We start from the raw sequence: 16,977 nt of genomic DNA on the forward strand, positions 1-16,977 counted from the left end.
CCGGGGAGCAGTTAGGTGCCTTGCTCAAGGGCACCTCAGTCGTGGTATTGAGGGTGGAGAGAGCGCTGGACATTCACTCCCCCCACCTACAATCCCTGCCGGCCCGAGACTCGAACCCGCAACCTTGGTCCGACTCTCTAACCATTAGGCCACGACTTCCCCCTCTTAATTCTCGGGCATTGTCTCGTTCGCTAAACTGAACATCCAATCAGAGTTTTCACTCGCACCAATGGTCCCGATACCGATTCAAACTGCTGCCGACGTGAGCCCGACGAGTGGAACACACCAAACAAACCAGCCCGACTGTCGCTCGCCGTCGGCTTGGTGTGTCCCAGCCTTTAAAAGTTTTAAAAAACACATTTAATAGCTAATAACTTATCCATAAGAGATCCACCAATCTCACTGTTACCATGGAAACACTTCTGTTAACCTAAAACGACTTTCCGTACTTACCTACGCAGATGGTGTTGGTGGAGTCCAGTTTGCTGCCGTGAGAACATTCACAGTTGAAGGAACCGGCTACGTTGCGGCACACGCCATTGATGCAGGGGTTGGAGTCGCATTCGTTGATGTCTGAACAAAAGGACGACAAGAAAGAACGAAAGATACAATGTATATAATTTTATGTGAAATTTACCAAAAAAAAAAACATAAACGAAAAAAATAATCATAAGCAAACCTTCACAAGTCTCAGAGTCAGCTTTGAAGGAGAATCCTTTGGGGCAAGAGCAAGTGTAACTTCCTGGCGTGTTTCTACACATGCCGTTGTCGCACAACAACCGATTCACCAAGCATTCGTTAATGTCTGAAAGATATGCAAAAAGTTAACAAAATGTATCAAACACAACTACTACTCATAGGTTTCAGAGCAAGTGTTGTACAAGAGGTCTTTTGAAGCTAAGTTTTGCTACCAACAAAAAAGTTACGTAATAAAAACAGTTCACGCAACTTACCCACGCAATTCTTGCCGCTAGCGTCAGACTCGTAGCCGATGTTACAGATGCAACGGTAGCTCCCGCGCAAGTTCTCGCAGATGCCATTCTGACAAATGTCTGGATCCAAAGCGCATTCGTTGATGTCTACGAAGAAACCGAATGCAGTCCGTTAGCATTTGGCATTCATAAACGATTAGCAAATTAGCGAAAACAGACTTACCTCGCCCGTCTGCAGTGATTCCAGGTCCACTGCTGCACACAGCTTGAAACTCGGCTGTGAACAAACAAACAACGTTAGCCACCTGCTAGCACGCATGTCAAAGCTAACATTTGTTGCATTAATATTAAAGGATCATTCGCTACTGGAAGGTGTATCGTTGTGGTTTACCAGAGTTGAACGTCGGGCAGGGTTGGCAGGGTTCTCCGAAACCGTGTGCAGGGTTGGCGCAGCAGCATTCTGACTTAGTCACCGCCCCGGGGAACGGACGCGAACACGTGCCCATCTTTATTGCGCCGTAGCAGGTGGTGCGCATGTGGGTGTCCACACAGACACGGCCGTCCACGTCTATGGCTAGTCCTGGCGGGCACTCGCAGCGGAAAGAGCCCTCGGTATTCACGCAGCGCCCGTTCATACAGATGCCCGAGGTCTGGCATTCATCGATGTCTGTCAGAATGAAATGAAGGAGGAAATAGCGCAAGCCGTTAGAGAACAACACGTCAAGAAACGAATAATGACATCAATGATGGTCACGGTTTATGACATTTGACATCACTGACATAAAAGACTTTTCAAACGTGATATACAAATATACGTAAACGCAAATGAGATTTAAAAGTTTCAATGAGGGAACAATTTTCTGAGAATAACAACTCAAATCTTCATTCACAATAGACATCAGATTTAAGAACCAAAGATGTCTCAAAATGCGTGTCGTCAGATTTGACGTCAAACTTGAAAAAATGCGCAATTGGAAATGTGATTTTAAATGATAGCGTCTGTTTCTCGGACAAAAATTATCGCTTGACTTCAGAACGCTTGGAATATAGGCCTGGTTTCACAGACAGGGCTTAGACTAAACCAGGAATAGTCCATAGTTCAATTAGGACATTTAAGTAATTTTCATAAACGTGAAAAAAACATTACTGGTGTGCATTTTGAGACAAATAAAGGCACTGATATATTTTAAACTCAGTCAGAGCAAGTTTCTTACAGTTGAAACAGTTCAGATTTAGATTTTAGTCTGGGATTAGGTTTAAACCTTGTCTGTGAAATCAGGGGATTGTGTATAGACTAAAAATATGCCTGACGTCTAGTGTTCCTAGATGTCTGTCAGAGTTTAACGAATGAGAAAATGGGGTGAACCATTAGAGAACAATACATCAATAACAAATAATGACGCCAGTGGCAAGTCGCAACATTTGACATCACTGAGATGAAAACTAGCGTTATATGTCTTGAGGCACCAGGTTTGACATTAATGGTGTCAAATGTCATTGGTTATTGCGTCTATTGGCCAATGACGTCAAACACGCCAGGGATGTGCAAATATACGCAAACGCAAATGAGATTGAATAGGTTTCAGAGAATAACGACTTAAATTTTGGTCATTAAAGAAATCATTGACAAATGGTCAACCGATGCAAGAACCAATGATTTTAAGATGTCGCATCAGATTTGACACCAGACTTTGAAAAATGCGCAAGTGGAAATTAGTTTTTAGTGATTTAGGGCCTGTTTCTCACATAAAACTATCGTATACCTTCAGAAGACTTGAAATATAGTGTATAAACTCGAAGTTTCTAAACAATTTTGGGTTTTTTATAATCATTTTAAGTGAATCCCAAACATGCTCACCTGTGCAGTAGCGTCCATTGGGAGCCAATGCAAATCCAGGTTTGCAGATACACTTAAAGCTTCCGTCTTCGTTTATGCACATGCCGTTTAGGCACATGTTGGTGGTGGCACATTCATCATGATCTAGAGGACATGAAAAAATTATTAATTAAAAATGTTTATGTTGACCTTCTATCACCCTCCACCCACCCCAAACTCCAAAAGAGATTTATAAAACATTTAAATCACTTTAATGCAGGATTTATAGTATATTATCAAATAATTAGCAATTAAATAGATGAAGCATCTAATTTTGTGTGAATATTTAAAAATACTGAGTGTAAAAACATGAAAAATATACAGTATATATTAGGTAGTTCAGAGTTTCTTAAAGTTGCAGTTTAAGCGCTTACCGACGCAGTTCTTCCCGTCAGGACTGATTTCAAAGCCAGCGTTACAGATGCACTGGAAACTTCCATCCGTGTTCACACAGCGTCCGTTACGGCACATAACACCGTTCACGATACACTCGTCAATGTCTGAAGCAACAGGAACAGATTAGTCACAGTTGTCCGCACACAGGGCGCTGGGCCGTGTGAAGTGAAGTTGTGCTGACTCTCATCATTACATTCATTATAAAGGGATATTTCACTATAAACTGTCATTTGAGTGCTGTGTGTGCAGGATACAGAGCACAGTGAGATTATTTGGTAGATTTAATTCTGGTTAGTGTGTAATGCAAATTACTTCTTAAAATATTTTTTAAATAAAGCTGAAATAAAATATTAATATTTTATATATTTGATAAAATATAAATTGTATAGTGTGTGTATGTGTGTGTGTGTGTATATATATATATATATATATATATATATATATATATATATATATATAACAAATTTTAACTGAAGTTAAAGTTGACGTAAGCAAGTTTAATTTGAAGTATTAAAATTACTAAAAATAAAAATGAAATAAATTAAAGCTATGTATACATTTTAATGTTATAAAAAAATATATAAACACATAGATATAAGATATAAATATTGTTTGTATATGTATGTATATATGTATATATGTATATGTATGTATATGTATGTATGTAACTATAATTAATATTTTGCATTGTAAGCGAGAAATTGTAAAAAAAAAAAAAACTACATTAATAATAATATCAATTAAATAATAGTGTAACCATGGAGCACAAGACTTGAAAATTATATAATATAATCATATTTTCTGCTTTAAAGTTGTTGATTTTAGCCCTAAAGACTTTTGAATGTAAAAATGTTAGCATTAAACATGTTCTAGCCCTAAACTGAGAAACCACAGAAATGTTTTTGGCATATAATAGAATTATATCATGCCACAAACCAATGCAGGCCTGTTTGGTGGGAGTCCCCTGGTATCCCTCGTGACATTTGCAGTGATACGATCCTTGTGTGTTGACACAGTCTCCATTCACACACGGATTACTGACGCACTCATCCACATCTGAGGGTAGAAAGCAGATGTATAAGAGACCATTAACACTATTAATCAATAATATGTGCTAAAATATTGACACAAACTGCTGTTTATAACTCTCAGGCCTGTGGAAGTCAAGCAAACTGCCTACAGATGGCAGCAGAGGATATTTCAGATCATGCCAGCATTCAAGACACTGACTTTTCTTGACTGAAAGATGAATGCACAGGTTTACCGATGCACTCCCCGCGCACGTCCTGCCGGTATCCCATGTTGCATTCGCAGCGGTAGCTGGTGGGTGTGGGAATGCAGCGGCCGTTCAGGCACAGGTTGGTGAAATGCTTGCACACGTCGATCGTCGTCTCGTTCAGCTGGCCTGAGCACAAACAGGAAAACACCATTGAGGTCTTGGCTTCGGACGGTTAGTTGAAGGAAAAAATTGGCAGCTTCCACTCACTGATCTGAATCTTCTGGCCGCCGTTGCCTCCGTTGCCGTTTATGATGGTGTGCTCGCCGCCGTAAATATAGCCACCGCCGTTTCCATTCTGCAAGGGACCTTTGCCGTAGCTGCCGATGTTCAGACCGCCGTTGCCGTCGTGGATGATGCCGCCGCCGTTACCGGTGGCAAACGGAAGCCTCTGGATGCACAGTCGCCTGTATTCATCTGCAAATGAACAATAGATGCTTTTACATGATACCAATTCCAGGGAGATGGAAATATATTGCAATTTATACAATTCCTACAATTTATACAAATTGCAGAAATTCCTATGTATATGCCTACTTTAAATGCAAACTTTTTGAATAACTATAAAATAGATTTTTTTCAATATTAATATTAAATAATGATATTGTATATATATAATGTGATATATTTATAATGATGTTATGTATTTTTATAATCATAATATATATTTAAATAATTTAAATGTAATAGTTTGCACTTAAAGTAGGACCATACGTAGAAATTACAACATTATATATATATATATATATATATATATATATATATATATATATATATTGTTTATTGCAAAGTCTACGCATGTTCCTATATTTTGTTTAGCTATTACATTTAAATTTATAATATATTTTATGTATTGTATATTATTTTATTATATACTTTTATTTACATACACTAAAATAATATACAATTTATAAGTTTTGAACAGACTTTTATGAACATGAATATATATATATATATATACACACATGTATGTATGTGTGTGTATATGTATAAAATGTTAAATGTTATGTAATATTTTAAATAATTATATTAAATATAGATAATATATACTGTACAAGCAGCTGCTTGTTTGTTCAACACATGAAACACAATAAAATGATGAACAGACTTTTAAATAATTTTTACAATTTCATGTGTGACCCTGGACCACAAAACCAGGCTTTTATTTTCAAAATTGAGATTTACACATCATCTGACAGCTGAATAAATAATCTTTGCATTGATGTATGGTTTATTATGATCGGACGATATTTGTCTGAGATACAACTATTTTGAGGGTGCAAAAAAATCTAAATATTGAGAAAATCTCCTTTTAAAGTTGTTCAAATTAAGTTCTTAGCAATGCATATTACTAATCAAAAATTAAGTTTTTACATATTTATGGTAAGAAATTTACAAAATATCTTCATGGAACATGATCTTTATTTAATGTCTTAATGATTTTTGGCATAAAAGAAAAATGGATAATTTTGACCCATACGATGTATTTTTGGCTACTGCTACAAATATACCCCAGCGACTTCAGACTGCTTTTGTGATGCAGGGTCACATATAATACAATATTTTTTACAACATGTTAAATTATATAATTAAGTATAGATTATATAAACAAAGATTTACTTATAAATCGTTCAATACCTGAAAAACAATGAAATAAAGAGCAAAGTGAGCTTTGCTTGCGCATTAAACGAAAGCAGAAAAAACAAGGATTTGGCAGCCATTCGGCTCATGCATTCCTGCGGAAGACACATGCCGGTGTCAAAGAGGAGGGAAGAGCGTAAAACACACAGGTGTGAAGACGTGGGAATGAGAGAGAGCGTTTTATTATCCCGAGGGACGATCGCTTTGCTGACCTGACATGTATTTATCGTGATTTTGTGGTGAGGTACAGCATGTCTGGAGCGATTCTTCAAAGAGCGCTACATAAAGGTCAAACGCTCACACATCTAAAGAAATTCCTTCTTTGAAATTATGTTTTTATTGTAATACCATCAAAAAACTATCAGCTCTTAAACATTCTAAAAAGGAAATTTAGAATTTTTATACATGTTATCTTTAAGGAGTATTCTAGCATACAGATGTTAGCCACTAACAGTCGTGGACCAAAAGTTCTAAAAAGCTCATTTTAAAAGTATATTTATGTTAAATGTATTTTAAAGGTACAGTAGCATACAAACGATAACCTCAAAGCTAATAGATGTTGACTAAAAACGTAAAAGTTCTAAAAAAAAAAAGTTTTAAAAAGATAATTTTAAAATGTGTATTTATGCTAATTGTCTTGTAGAAGTATGCTAAAATACAGATGTTCGCCTCAAAGCTAACAGAAATGGATTATAAACTTAAAGCTCATTTTAAATGTGTATATACATTAAATTAATTTCGGAATATGCTAGCATACAGCCATTCACCTCAAAGCTAATATTGACTAAAACCTCTAAAAAGCAACAGACAACATTCAAATTTCTAGCATTAGCAATAGTAACAGTGATGGTTGACATCTTAGTTGTAACGTTAGTGATCGCCCACTCACCGGATCCTCTGACGGGGCACATCTCTGGGATGTGTCCGAGTGCCCAGCAGCGGCCCGTGTCGCAGCAGCACTGCATCTTGGTGTACTGACCGGACAGTTCGCTCGCGCAGCGGCCGTTCGCTAAAGACGAGAAACATGTACCAATCCGATGATCTGTGAGAGAAAACGAGAGAGATATCAGAAATGCTACTGTTTTTGCATAGTATGTATACTGTAAACAATATGTGAATTTCGTGAAAATGAGCAGTATGAAATGACAGTATACTGTATCCCACAATACAATGCGCTCAACTTGGCCTTTCATTTTAAGTGAGAGACAATAGATAGAGATATAAAGTAGCGTGTTCCTACGGAAGCGTATTGCATTCACTTGAGAAAAAAAATCTACTCTCTTTTTCTGAATTAACGAGTTAATTATCTCAGAATACGAGATAATTTTTCATGAAAAAAAAGTTTTTGCTCTGTTTTTCTGAATTAACGAGTTAATTATCTCAGAATTACGAGATAATTTTTCATGAAAAAAAAGTTTTTGCTCTGTTTTTCTGAATTAACGAGTTAATTATCTCAGAATTACGAGATAATTTTTCATGAAAAAAAGTTTTTGCTCTGTTTTTCTGAATTAATGAGTTAATTATCTCAGAATTACGTGATCATTTTATGAAAAAAAAGTTTTTGCTCTGTTTTTCTGAATTAACGAGTTAATTATCTCAGAATTACGAGATAATTTTTCATGAAAAAAAAGTTTTTGCTCTGTTTTTCTGAATTAACGAGTTAATTATCTCAGAATTACGAGATAATTTTTCATGAAAAAAAAGTTTTTGCTCTGTTTTTCTGAATTAACGAGTTAATTATCTCAGAATTACGAGAATTTTTCATGAAAAAAAGTTTTTGCTCTGTTTTTCTGAATTAACGAGTTAATTATCTCAGAATTACGAGATAATTTTTCATGAAAAAAAGTTTTTGCTCTGTTTTTCTGAATTAACGAGTTAATTATCTCAGAATTACGAGAATTTTTCATGAAAAAAAAGTTTTTGCTCTTTTTCTGAATTAACGAGTTAATTATCTCAGAATTACGAGATAATGTTTCATGAAAAAAAGGTTTTTGCTTTTTTTTTCATGAAAAAAAGGTTTTTGCTGTTTTGCAATTGCCGTAAGTATAGTAATACGCGCGCACCATAATGTCAATCGTATTATCTCATAATTCTGAGATAATTAACTCGTTAATTCAGAAAAACAGAGCAAAAACTTTTTTTTCATGAAAAATTATCTCGTAATTCTGAGATAATTAACTCGTTAATTCAGAAAAACAGAGTAGATTTTTTTCCTCAAGTGAATGCAATACGCTTCCGTATGTTCCCACTGAAAATTCCAAAAATAATAAGAGCACTTTAAATACCCAGAATTATATAACCAATAAAGCTAAGTGTGGAATTTTGGACACTTAATGCACTCAACTGTCGCAGCTTTAATTACATTGTGAAGGGGGAGGGGCTATCAGACTCTAATTATTAATGACAAAATAACCTTATAAAATTCATACTTTACATGGTTGAGTACATAGTGTATAAGTGCATAGTGTATAATGCATCATTTGGGACGCAGTCATTGACTTGGAAATAACATCAAATATTATTTTAACTCCCCTTTTTTGACTCGAATTGCCAAAAGTGATGACATTTATACCAATTTATTATCTCTGAATACCACAAATGCTTTGTACAGTCGCACTTCACAGGAAGCGAGGTCCATGCATGCCCTTTTACACGGTCCCCTAGTAGGAAGCTAATTTATGAGGTGGGAGCCTGAGAAAGCCACCGGAGGACTGAAATCATATAGGCTTGAGATGGGACATTTCGCTCAGTCAAGGTCAACGAGGGGGGTTGGTTTGCGATAGGGTGCGTACACTGCGACATTAGCGTGAGCGAACCATGCGAAAGGGGGTGAGAGTCGATTAACTCGGCTAATGAGCCAGCACTCTGCCATAAATCAAGTCCATGTGGAGTAATCTCAGCCAATTACGTCGGGCATAAAAAACCCTTCGCCTGGTGTTTACAGGCGCACACTCCCGAACTGCAGCCTCCTGGGATCGACCCGGCCTGAGGGGGGCAGGGTGGTTTTCGCAAGCGTGGTGATGGGAAACTGGCTTCAATTGGAACCAGACCTTCTCTCGAGCCTCAAAGAGAGTTTTTCGTGTTCACATTGGGGCCCCGCAGTGCATTAACGCTGATTAGCGTCAGGCAAAATGACTCCCCACGGCCTGGTTTTGCACGATACAAAGCACCAACGCAAAGATACCACAAAATTTTGCGCCGCCTTTGGTTTCTGGGCTAAAACAATGTCTAAATAGCGTGTTGTTGGTTACTAATAGCATGGTTCGCCTTTGGAATAACATTCACTGATGAATTGCGCACAATTACGAAAGTCAATTTTGATTTGAAGTCAACTTTCGAACATTCTCCCATGATATCATGCTCCCAAAACCATTTTGGCTTCCTAGAGTCTTTTTATGTATGTCAACATGTAGAAAAACACAAGGGCTACCCGCATTCTCCACTACGACGAGATCCATATGTACAGTGAACATTTGCTGTAAATCCACACGGGTTTCTGGGAACAAATGAAGGCCACGTCAACACGTCATCCAGGGACAATATCTCACATTTCTTTATTTCTACCCGGGGACCCGACAGATCACGGGGTTACGAGAGACATATGGGGTGGCGGGAGAGAGAAACTCAAGACGGCGTGTATAAAAAGAGAAGGGAGTGTGAGAGAAATGGACAGTGAAGAGAAAAGACAGAGGCGACGCCAGAGTCAACAGTGCCTCTGCCTCACTGTACTGGAATGTTAGGAGGAGGAAATAGCATCCATGTGACTCTGTTTTCATCGTTGTCTTCTGGCGACTGATCCCCCGAGACCGGATGAGACCGCACGAGACCTGTTCGCCAAAAGAAACCAACAAACTGTCTCCGTAACCCAACTGAAGTCTCAAACTAAAGAAAGACTAGTCATTTTGGATTGCGTTTTTAAAGGCAGTGTGTAACGGTATCACATTTAAATACATTTACCTGTCCATTTCACCTTTGTGACGTCAACAGAGAAAAAAGTAAATTGTTGCGTTCATGAAATCACCAAACAAATTTCCAGATATTTGTAAAACCAAACATTTTTCGTAATGCCAATTTACAATGAAATTTGTTTTCCATGTGTTTCCCAAAATGCTTTGATTAAAGATTACGAAAACAAAAAAAAAATGTCTTATTGAAAGCAACAATAATTGTACGATGAGCATGAATATGGCATCTTTTACCTGAACAGTTTTCATTGCATGTAAATTGTTGCATTCATTAAATCAACCAAATCAATGTCTATGTAAATTATTTGCGAAACCACAATTGGTTTTACAAACATTTTTCGTAATGCCAATTTATGAAGAAATTGGTTCTCCGTGTTTCCCAAAAGGTTTAATGAAAGCTTACAAAAACAAACATTTTTTTTCTTATTGAAAGCAACAATAATTGTAAGATAAGCATGAATATGGCATCTTTTACCTGAATGATTTTCATTAAATCAACCAAATAAATTTCCAGATTATTTGCGAAACCAAAATTGGTTTTACAAACATTTTCCGTAATGCCAATTTATGCAGAAATTTGTTCTCCATGTGTTTCCCAGAATGTTTTGATGAAAGATTATGAAAACAAATTTTTTTTTCTTATTAAATGTTCATCTTATTATGATTGTTGTTTTCAATATGACATATTTTACCCCAAATATTTTAATACAATTTTATTTGTATGTAAATGGTTGCATTTATGAAACAAGCCGAACAAATTTCCAGGTCAATTATTTGTGAAAGTGCGTTACTTTTTTTCTTACAAATAAACATGTAGAAATTATTTCTGCATGTGTTTCCCAGAATGTTTTGATGAAAGATTATGACAACAAATTTTTTATTTTTTTTGTAAAACAACAATCATTGTAAGATGAGTGTGAGTATGACCTCTTTTATCCAAGGCCAAGGGATGTCAAACTACAGTTTTCTTTTTAATCAATTCCATAACGCAAGCATGTCCTTCAGCAAAATTAGATTTTTTCGTGTCAGTGTTGTTCTGAAATGCACTGAACCGCACAACACCTGGCTGAGGTTTCATGACAGCTGCTTCACAAACACGATCAAGTTTCTAAAAGGGTTTTACAACCCAATACCATAAGAGAACATTCATAAGTTCTTTTAATTAAATTCTAAAGATGAAATTCTTATGATAAACTCTTTTTTAATTCTTATGATGAGCCTAACGCTTCTTCAAAGTTCTTATGATGCCACAGAATAACCTTTTGCTATCTTTTGCTAAAAGGGACTGACAATTTTGTTTTCTGAAAAAGAAAAACAACAAAAAGACAATGTTAGCAAAAACATTAATATACCATGGGTGAATTCTGACACTAAAGGAACCAATTCAAAATCTAAAAAGTTCTTATGATGCCATAGAAAAAGCTTTTTTACGTTTATACGATGCTACAGAATAAATTTGAGACATCTTTTGCAAACAATGGACTGACCATTTTATGTTTCCTAGCAACAGAAATGTAAAAAAAAAATCAAGATGTAAAAAAAACCTGAGTGTAAAAGTAAATCCTGCCACGAAAAATGTTATGTTCTCAAAACAAGGAACCAATTCAAATCTTAAAAAGGTTCCTAGTTTTTATGAAGTCACAGAATAACTTTAAGTTCATATGATGCTACAGAAGAACTTTTTTTGCTAAAATGAACAACTATTTTAAGTTAGCTAACAATAGAAATTCAAATAAATTAGCAAGATGTCAACAAAAACACGAACGTACAACGAGCAAATCCTGACAATGAAAAATGTTAAGAGCTCAAAATAAGAAACTAACTTGAAACGTAAACGTTTCTGCACCAGAACAACATTTTTTACATCAAATGGTGCCACTAGTGGTGCAGAAATTACACATTTGACCTGAAAAAATACGTCACTAACTCATCCAGGTTTATTTACATTTTTAAAACAACAGTTCTGTCCTGTTTGCAGATGAAGATACAGGCTTATATACACACAAGCACACTTGCCCGGACTTGAAGCAGTTGACCACACACAAGTTCATCCCATGAGTCATACAAGCAATATGATGCACGGCTCAGATGCGACCCAGGACTGTAAGGTCACGGGAACACGCGTGCATGTGTGTTTGTGTGTGTGGATGAAAGAGTCTCACCGACACATCTGGAGCCGTCTGCACTGGTCACGTATCCCCGCGGACAGGTGCACACGTAGCTGCCGGCGGTGTTGGTACATTCCCCACCATCACAGACTCCAGAATGGGTTGCGCATTCGTCGATATCTAAAATACAACACAATGATTCATTTCTAGGAGTTGTAAAACATTTCAAGATGCTGATGTAACAGAAATTGTAGTAGAAACCAAACAGTATGAACTCAAACACATTTTTTTTTAAGAGAAACATCTAAGCAGCAACTCTCATTGGATTCTACAATGCAAGCAATAATTGAGAAAACAAAGAGATCTCATTTGTCTTTCAAACTACATCTTGGCTTCATCCACCTCCTCATGGTATCGTACGGCATTGAACTCAATGCGAAACTTGACAGATGGTAAAGAGATTTCTTGTTTTTTAATTGCGTGTCGTTCTTATATTTATACACACGTGCAATTTAGTAAAATTATATGCGGATGCTGTGTGCCGGGTTTGTCGCATGAGATTGAGGCGGGATGTGGGAAAAGCATGACGAGCGATTACGTGTTTGATGTGTGTGTGGAAACCGAGAGTCACGGTGTCCCACAGCAGCTGAAAACAGCCCTGCTGAAGTCATAAAAACCTCTGCAAAACAAACCCGCTCGTCAGCAGAGCCCAAAAAGTGGGACTTTACTCAGGGCAGCTGACTGCTGGAGTGTGTGTTTGCATCCTCATATGTTAGGAGGAGAACACTTCTTTGGGTTTTTGCATTGCAGATGCAGTTGTTTCTCAAATGGTTATGTTTAGTAAAGCTCTGTATTTAAACAGAAACAGGGTGGGGTAAAAAAAGCATTAAAAATGCAATGTTTATGAAACTGTACCCCATTATTTGGGATTCTTGACTAGCAAAAAGTAACGGACTAAAAATGGTTAAAAAAAAATAATGGTCCTAAATAATGAGAACATTCCAAGTTCTAATATTGTAGTATAACAACTTTTTTTCAATTGTGATATCATAAAAAGGTTCTTCTGTGACATAAGAACTTAAAAAGGTTTTTACAATGTTCTTACAAGTAGTGAGTTACAAAGTTCTCACAGTGTTACAGAAGAAACTGTAAGTTATTATAACTTAAGGTTATTGAGTCCGAAATTTTTTCCGTTTTTTCGTATTCCTCCTATCCAAATGCATGCAACGGATGCGAAAACGCAGAAAATCTAACCTGATCCGAATTGTTTTATGATGGACGAAAGTTTCAGACGCAGTGTGTAAACGTGATTGACACAACGTGAGGTCATTTTTATTTCTTAATAATGTGCGAAAATTTCGGACTCGGTGTGCAATGACCTTTACATTAGTTCAATTCAATTCAATTCAAGTTTATTTGTATAGCGCTTTTTACGATACAAATAGTCAAATAACTTATCAAACAACTTTTTCTTGTGACATCATAAAAAGGTTCTTCTATGACAAAATAACTTAAAAAGGTTCTTCTAAAGGTCATTGCAGACTGAGTTCGAAATTCTCGTCCGCAATTTAAAAAAAAATAAAAATCAGATCAGGTTCGATTTTCTGCGTTTTCGTATCCCGTAGCAAGAATTTTAATAGGAAAGGATGACAAATACGAAAAAAATTAAAAAACGCATATGCATAGTGTGCAAGGACCTTAAGTTTGAACTTTCCTGTAGCTCAAATAGTAGAGCATGGCGCTAGCAACGCCTAGGTCATGGGTTCGATTCCCAGGGAAAGCAAGAGCTGATAAAATGTAAAAACTGTAACTTGAATGCAATGTAAGTCGCTTTGGATAAAAGCGTCTGCTAAATGCATAAATGTAAAGCTCTTACAATATCACAGAATAACCTTTTAAAGTTCTTGTAACGCCTTTAAAGTACTTACATTTCTTATATCATAAAGTTCTCAATATGTCATTGAAGAACTTTTTCATTTTTGTATAAAGCCGTTAAAGAACCTTTTAAGAAATCATAAAAAGGTTTTCATGACTGAAGAACTTTTCATGACTGAAGAACTTTTTAAATTCTTATACTACCATTAAAGAACTTATGATAGCATACATTTCTTTTTAGATTTTATGATGTCCTTGAAGAACCTTTTAAAGTTCTTCTAATTCCATAAAGATTTTTCAGTTCTTCTTAAGGTTTTTCTATGACATCGCAAGAACTTAGAAGAACCTTTATAACTTCTTAATTCATAGGAGAACCTTTTATGATGTTATAAGAACTTTTTAAATGGAAAGCACTATAAAAAGTTCTTTAATAACATAAGAACTCAGACAAACCTGTTTAAAAGAACCATCTTATGATATAATAACGTAAAAAGGTTTCTATGACATGGCAATACCTTAGAAGACCGTTTTATAGGGTCCCTGATGACAAGTTCCTATAATAATATAATGCTTATTATATCACAAAAAGTTATTCTATGACTTAAGAACTTTGGAAGGTTCTCTTACAGCATCATGAGAACTTAGAAAGGTTCTTCTATGACATTGCAAGAAGTTGCAAGAAGTTTTCTTATACCGGAATGAATAATCTAAAATTATCCTTATCTGAAAAACTGTAATATAATGTTAAAAATCTCCAAAGAAGCATCTCAGGAACTCATGACAAATCAAGAACCCTAAATCACTAAATGTAAGAAGTTCTGCTAAATCCAAAATCTTTAAATGTCCATTTTCATGCAAACTATTTTCAGCTTTCTAGAGCTACTTTCTCTGAAACGAGCTCCTGGCTTCTGTAAGTCTCCTGACCACCTCTTGAGAGTCAGAAAGTGCCCCGTAAGCAGTGCGAGGTACGCCTCGTGCTGTACCTCCTCGCCCGGGGCAAGAATTTTTCCACCACACCATTGTGTCTTGTAATTAAGCGCCCCTCCTCGCCCCACAGAACTACCACCTGGGGGTTTTTTCCACCCTCCACGCGGCTTCAAAGAAAACAGAGCAGCACTTTTCCAGCGAACTCCAGACTCATAGTCCAGGGTGTTTTAGTGATCACTCGAGTATCTCATTTACAGCTCGAGGTGAAGCCTGAAGACAGAGGCCTGCTTCTTCTCCAAACCTTCATTTTAGTCATGGCCTTGCCATTCGGGGTCAAAATGTGATTCGGAGTTAAACTAATAACCTCAAGGGTTGGGATTCCCTACGTCTGGCTTACTGGAAGTATGTTGAATCCTATTGGTTTACATACTTAACTCTTTACTTACAGTTTTGAACGAGAAGTGAAAATGTAGAAACTGAGATCTCAGTTGTTTCTCCTAGACACCGATAAGATTAAGCCAAGAGTAAGCATTTTCACTTTTACTTAAGTTTCTTGCTTCCCAGATGCATCTATGAGAAAATAAATGTGTCTCTGAATTTTTACAGCGCTGTACTCTTCCTGTATATCAACGACTCATTTGTGCCTATTAGTATTCATACTCAGGAATTTTATGACAAACATCTGAGACAAAGTAGATTCTCGAATGAAACATAAATCAAGCCTACATCAAGCTAATGATAAAAACAACCTCTGAGTAATGTAATTTACTTCAGGTAGGACTCTTTTCATTAAAAGACTGTCTGGAAAAGCAAAATGCAAGCTGTAATCAATGCTGACATTTATAAAACACATTTTAATAAAACCATAAAGTAAAATAAAATATAATATTTGAATACATTTATTTTTATAAATAGCACAATAATGTAAAATGAAATTATATAACAAATAAAATAAAATAAAAAGAATACAATTTCAATAAATAAAATATTTATTTTATTTTAGCTGAAATAAAATGATAAATATTAGATGAAAATTTAACTTAGATTAGGAATGTTGCCTTTATGAACTGAAATAAAATAAGTTGAGGTACTAATAAAAAAAACTAGTAAATTAAATTAAAGTAAGAATATAGTTTTAAAATGGATAGACTTATATATTAAAATATATAGAACATATATGGAATTAAAGCCAAATAGAATAAAAAAAGGAATAAATAAAATGACAACCACAGAATATTTATAAAAACTAAAATTACATTGAAAATATATATAAAATAATTTTTCAGTTCATTAATTTGATTCATTAATACAATAAAATTAAATACTTTTACCTAAGAAATATTTATATGAAGAAATACTTTACTTGAGAAATATTTATTTTTACACCTATCGTTTTACTTTATTTGTTAATACTGCCCATTTTTTCCATTTGCACTATTGTTAATTCACTTGCATTTTGCACCAGTATTGTAATGCCCAAACAGCACACTAAATTGAAACATAATACTGTGGTAGATAAGAACTAACCTCACCCATCTGGTATATAATAGCTATGATCCACTATCTCTCTCTCTCTCTCTTTATCTCTCTATTTAGGTTTTATCTCAATCCTCCTAAAGGTCAGGCTTGGATCCAAGAACCGCAGACCCCTGCTTTACAACAAGCCTGTTTGTTTTCACTCTGCATTGTTTAAATTCCACCCAAACAGCACTGTGTAATGTTAAAGACAGACCCAAAGAGGAAAACAGTCAATCAGCTAAACCAGAAACCAGCATAACCCATCATGTAGGCTCATTCCAGGCAATTCTCCCTGGATTCTCAGATCTTACATCAACATTTCATGCATATCAAAAACTCGGAAAGCTTACAATGTCGAAGAAGACGCCAAGTGTGACTCAACTTTTTTTTTCCAATTACGAGTTACAAATAGGACTGAGATCATTCTTGTGCTGTTTTCTGACAGCTTGTGTGGTTTGGACTT

At 35.8% G+C, this 16,977-nt stretch overlaps 1 protein-coding gene across 1 annotated transcript in view; it reads right to left on the reverse strand.

The window, feature by feature from the left end:
- The window catches only part of LOC306867479 (fibrillin-2-like), a gene marked incomplete at its 5' end in the record, with an annotated part of 79,373 nt that overhangs the window by 41,792 nt on the left and 20,604 nt on the right, over positions 1-16,977 (reverse strand). The window contains 12 exons of the mRNA XM_079413147.1: positions 454-573; positions 680-805; positions 954-1,079; positions 1,156-1,209; positions 1,324-1,599; positions 2,791-2,913; positions 3,183-3,308; positions 4,141-4,260; positions 4,469-4,609; positions 4,691-4,897; positions 7,011-7,163; positions 12,249-12,374. Coding sequence (XP_079269273.1) covers positions 454-573; positions 680-805; positions 954-1,079; positions 1,156-1,209; positions 1,324-1,599; positions 2,791-2,913; positions 3,183-3,308; positions 4,141-4,260; positions 4,469-4,609; positions 4,691-4,897; positions 7,011-7,163; positions 12,249-12,374 — 1,698 coding nt within the window. The remainder of the gene's footprint in view (positions 1-453; positions 574-679; positions 806-953; positions 1,080-1,155; positions 1,210-1,323; positions 1,600-2,790; positions 2,914-3,182; positions 3,309-4,140; positions 4,261-4,468; positions 4,610-4,690; positions 4,898-7,010; positions 7,164-12,248; positions 12,375-16,977) is intronic.

Source organism: Barbus barbus, assembly GCF_936440315.1.
Source record: "Barbus barbus genome assembly, chromosome: 49".
Classification (NCBI taxonomy): domain Eukaryota; kingdom Metazoa; phylum Chordata; class Actinopteri; order Cypriniformes; family Cyprinidae; genus Barbus; species Barbus barbus.